General features: G+C 47.8%; 1 protein-coding gene across 4 annotated transcripts in view; it reads left to right on the forward strand.

Moving 5' to 3' along the window:
* NUP85 (nucleoporin 85) overlaps positions 1-3,948 on the forward strand; it is a 70,486-nt gene that overhangs the window by 66,110 nt on the left and 428 nt on the right. For all 4 annotated transcript variants that reach the window (XM_042966585.1, XM_042966584.1, XM_007091252.3 and 1 more), the window contains 7 exons: positions 601-684; positions 824-889; positions 1,059-1,210; positions 1,955-2,072; positions 2,180-2,280; positions 3,187-3,338; positions 3,737-3,838. In XM_042966585.1, the coding sequence (XP_042822519.1) occupies positions 601-684; positions 824-889; positions 1,059-1,210; positions 1,955-2,072; positions 2,180-2,280; positions 3,187-3,338; positions 3,737-3,838 (775 nt within the window). The remainder of the gene's footprint in view (positions 1-600; positions 685-823; positions 890-1,058; positions 1,211-1,954; positions 2,073-2,179; positions 2,281-3,186; positions 3,339-3,736; positions 3,839-3,948) is intronic.

Below are 3,948 nucleotides of genomic sequence, written 5' to 3' on the forward strand. Positions count from 1 at the left end.
ACTTAACCTACAACCATCCCATCTTTTTTTTTAATTGAAGTATAGTTGATGTGTTAGTTTCAGGTTTGCAACATTGAACAATTCTGTACGTTACAAAATACTCCCCACCAGCAGTGTAATTACTATGTCATCACACAAAGATTATTATGTTCCCTGTGATGTACTTTTCATCCCCACGACTGACTTATTGACTTATTTTCTAACTAGAAGTTTGTACCTCTTCACCTAGTTCTCCCATCCTCCCACCCTCCTCCCCGCTGGCAACCACCAGTTCTGTTTTTATAAATCTGTTTCTTTTTGTTCTTACACATTATTCTGTATCCACATTGTCTGCATCTGATTGGATCCTTGAATTTTATTTTCACTGTGACATTCTCCATAGATACAGATTATTGGCTGCCACTTTGAGGGTTGACCTTCCTTCTGGGTATGCACTGTCAGTCCTCACACAACACAGAGAAATTTCTTCCAAACGGATTTCGGCTTGTCACTGTCCTACCTATCCTTTTATTCAAAGAACATGAGGGGTCCTGCTCATGCTCTGCTCATATGGATCCTACTCTCTGACCCCGACTCTCCTCCTTGGGTTTGAACCCACAGCATTGCCTTAAGCAACTGGTGGTTTGTGGCCCATCTGACAGACCTGTTGGATCACTGCAAGCTCCTCCAGTCACACAACCTCTAGTAAGTATGTGGCAGCCAGGCCAGCCCTTGGGACTTGGCGGGGGGAGGGGGGTCCACTGTAAGGAAGCATGGTTGGCTGTGGGAGGGCGCTGAATGGAGCAGGCCATGGGTTTTGGTCTCATGTTACATTTTATTCCAGCTTCGGATCCAACATGAGAGAGTTCCTCCTGCTGGAATATGCCTCCGGCCTGTTTGCTCATCATAGGTAGGAAGACCCCAACGGTGCTTTTCAGCATGCAAGATGGTGTTCTTTCCCATCTGGTTCCCTGAAGTCTACGGGGCGTGCGGGAGGAGCCATCTCAGTGCCAATCCTTGAGCTCCAGGGCAGCACCTGGGCTCTCCAGGCCCTCATGTCTGTCCTCGGACTGTTGCAGCCTCTGGCAGTTGGGAGTGGATTACTTCGACTACTGCCCTGAGCTGGGCCGAGTTTCCTTGGAGCTGCACATTGAGCGGATCCCTTTGAGCACTGAGCAGAAAGCCCTTAAGGTGCTGCGGATTTGCGAGCAGCGGCAGATGACTGAGCAAGGTGAGCCTGCCCTCTTCCCGGCATACTTTCTGCTCATGCCGTGCCAGCCACACTAGAGAGAGGCCGGGCAGCGCGTGCCAAGAGATAAGCCAAAACAGGAAAATTACTGAGGAAGGAAGGACAAGGAGCTGGGGATCCACCGAGACTTAGACAATGGAGCACATTACCTTTTAAAAAGATTCTTACTCACTTCTGTCTCCTGCCTACTCTAAGTTCAGGGTTGGGGTCAGCTTCTCCCAGGTGGGTTGCTGTTGCTAAGGCTGCTCAGTGGGGAAGAAGTAGGACCAGAGTCAGCTCAGGAGGAGCACAGAAAGGAAAGCAGTGTTATTTGTTCCTCCTCCCCTCACCGTTGAGTGCAAAAACTCAAGTTTTCTTTTCAAGGCATTTGCTTGCGTATGACCATCTCTGAAAGCACATGGCATTCAAGACCCAAAGGGTGTTTTTGACACCTGGACAGATAATGAAGGAGCTGACCTTTGGAGAGCAATAAAAATCTTTTTGCCATCCCTGAAATCAAACCCACTCACAAAGCCAGTCCTGCCAGGGTGGGTCATAGTGTGATCAGAGCCAGGAGACAATTTATAAACCCCAAAGTTCCCAGTGTTACCGACCAACTTGTATTTGGAGCCTGTGGACAGGCTGCAGAAAGCTCAGAGGAGTCGGGAAGCCTGTTTCTGTCTAGCAAGGGTTATGAATGGAGTGACTTGCAGGGTGAAAAGTTAACCTTTCTTTTTTCTTGCCAAGTTCGCAGCATTTGTAAGATCTTAGCCATGAAAGCTGTCCGCAACAATCGCCTGGGCTCTGCCCTGTCTTGGAGCATCCGAGCCAAGGATGCAGCCTTTGCCACGCTGGTGTCAGACAGGTGGGTTGTCAGTCCCTTTTGGCTTTCTGGGAGCTGTATGGGAAGTTGGGAGGTTGAGGAAGTGGGGCCTGGGACTGCCGCTCTGACCTCTGGGCCTGGCCTTGCAGGTTCCTCAGGGATTACTGTGAGCGAGGCTGCTTTTCCGATCTGGATCTCATTGACAACCTTGGGCCAGCCATGATGCTCAGTGATCGACTGACCTTCTTAGGTGAGTCTTTGGGCTCTGTCCCCTGGACCTTCGGCATGGTGGAGATGGGAGGTACCATCTAGACTTCTCCAGTGTTTCCTTCCTGTTAAGCCCAAATTCCAAACCACATAGAACCCTGTGTGCCAGACTCTGCAAAGCATACTTTCTGGTTAACATTTCCCAGTGATTTCAAAATTAAAGAGAAAGGTGCAAAAGTAGTTGCAGGAATAAGGAACTCCCATGTACACTTTATCTAGATTCACCATTTATATTTTGCCTCATTTATTTTATTAGGTTTTTAGGGAACAGTCTGAAAGTAAGTTGGAGACTTTGTTTCCCTTTCCTCATAAATACTTGAGCATGTATTTTCTAAGAACAAGAACATCCTCCGATATAACCAGTTACCAGAATGCACTGCTCTCCTCAAATCTGTAATCTACATTCTGATTACATCCGCTATCCCAGCAAGGTCTTTTATCAACTCCATGTTCACAAATTCAGTTGTCCTGTCTCTTTAGTGCCCCTGCCTTTCTTGGTGTTTCTTCACTGTGACATTTTTGAAGAATCTGTTCAGCTTTCTTATAGAACGTTCTCTATAATCTACGTGAATGGGGAGGGGCAGAGAGAGGGAGAGAGAATCCCAAGCAAGCTCCACACAGCCAGCACAGAGCCTGACTTAGGGCTTGAACTCATAAACTGCGATGTCATGACCTGAGCTGAAATCAAGAGGTGGACATTTGACCCACTGAGCCACCCAGGCACCCAAAACATGTTTTTGTTTTTGTTTTTTTAATCCTGTTGTTCTCATTGGTCCAGGACATTTGTTGTCAGTTCTGAAAGAATCTCTCTGCTTTCATGTGCCTGGTCTGGGGTTTCTCTTGGCTTGTTTAGGGCGAGAGGTGACCTAGTGTTCTCTCTTCACAATAGGAAAGTACCGCGAGTTCCACCGATTTTATGGGGAGAAGCGCTTTTTTGATGCGGCTTCTCTTCTCCTGTCATTGATGACTTCTCAGATTGCTCCACGATGTTTCTGGGTAACACTACTAACAGATGCCCTGCCCCTTTTGGAACAGAAACAGGTACAGTTTTAATCCACAGTGATTTTGTGTTTTATAGTCTTTGACAGAATGCTTCATTCTGTAGCTGTTGCACATCCACACATCATCTCCCAAGTAGAGCCCTGTGTGGGGGGCATTCTCTCGTAATGCCCTGCCTGGAAATAAGAGGATCTACGACGAGAAAAGCTACTTAATTTGAAATGAGGCAGCTGTCTACTAACAATACTCAGCCTAGTGCCCTGACGAGAAAGGCTGGGGGTGACAGTACGGGTGCTGTTCTTCCAGGGCTGCATATATGAAGCCTGCCCCTCCAAAGGGCATGCACGGAAGGCAATCTCTGAACCCGGGCACATGCCCAGATCAGCGCAGGCCTTGGTTGGGAAGCATCTAAGCAAAACAGCTTCTTTTTTCTCTTTTAGGTGATTTTTACAACAGAGCAAACATATGAGCTGATGAGATGTCTGGAGGACTTGGCCTCAGGAAGGCCAGTGCGGGGAGAGCCTGGTGCTCAGCGACTCCAGGTCATTTTAGCTTTTGGGTTGTTGATTCTATAATGGCGAGAAGAAAAGGCTCCCTCTATCTTGGACTCCCCTACTTCCCTCCTGAAACGCTGGCCCCTTACAAACTTGTC

The sequence above is a fragment of the Panthera tigris genome, chromosome E1, assembly GCF_018350195.1.
Source record: "Panthera tigris isolate Pti1 chromosome E1, P.tigris_Pti1_mat1.1, whole genome shotgun sequence".
Classification (NCBI taxonomy): Eukaryota; Metazoa; Chordata; class Mammalia; order Carnivora; family Felidae; genus Panthera; species Panthera tigris.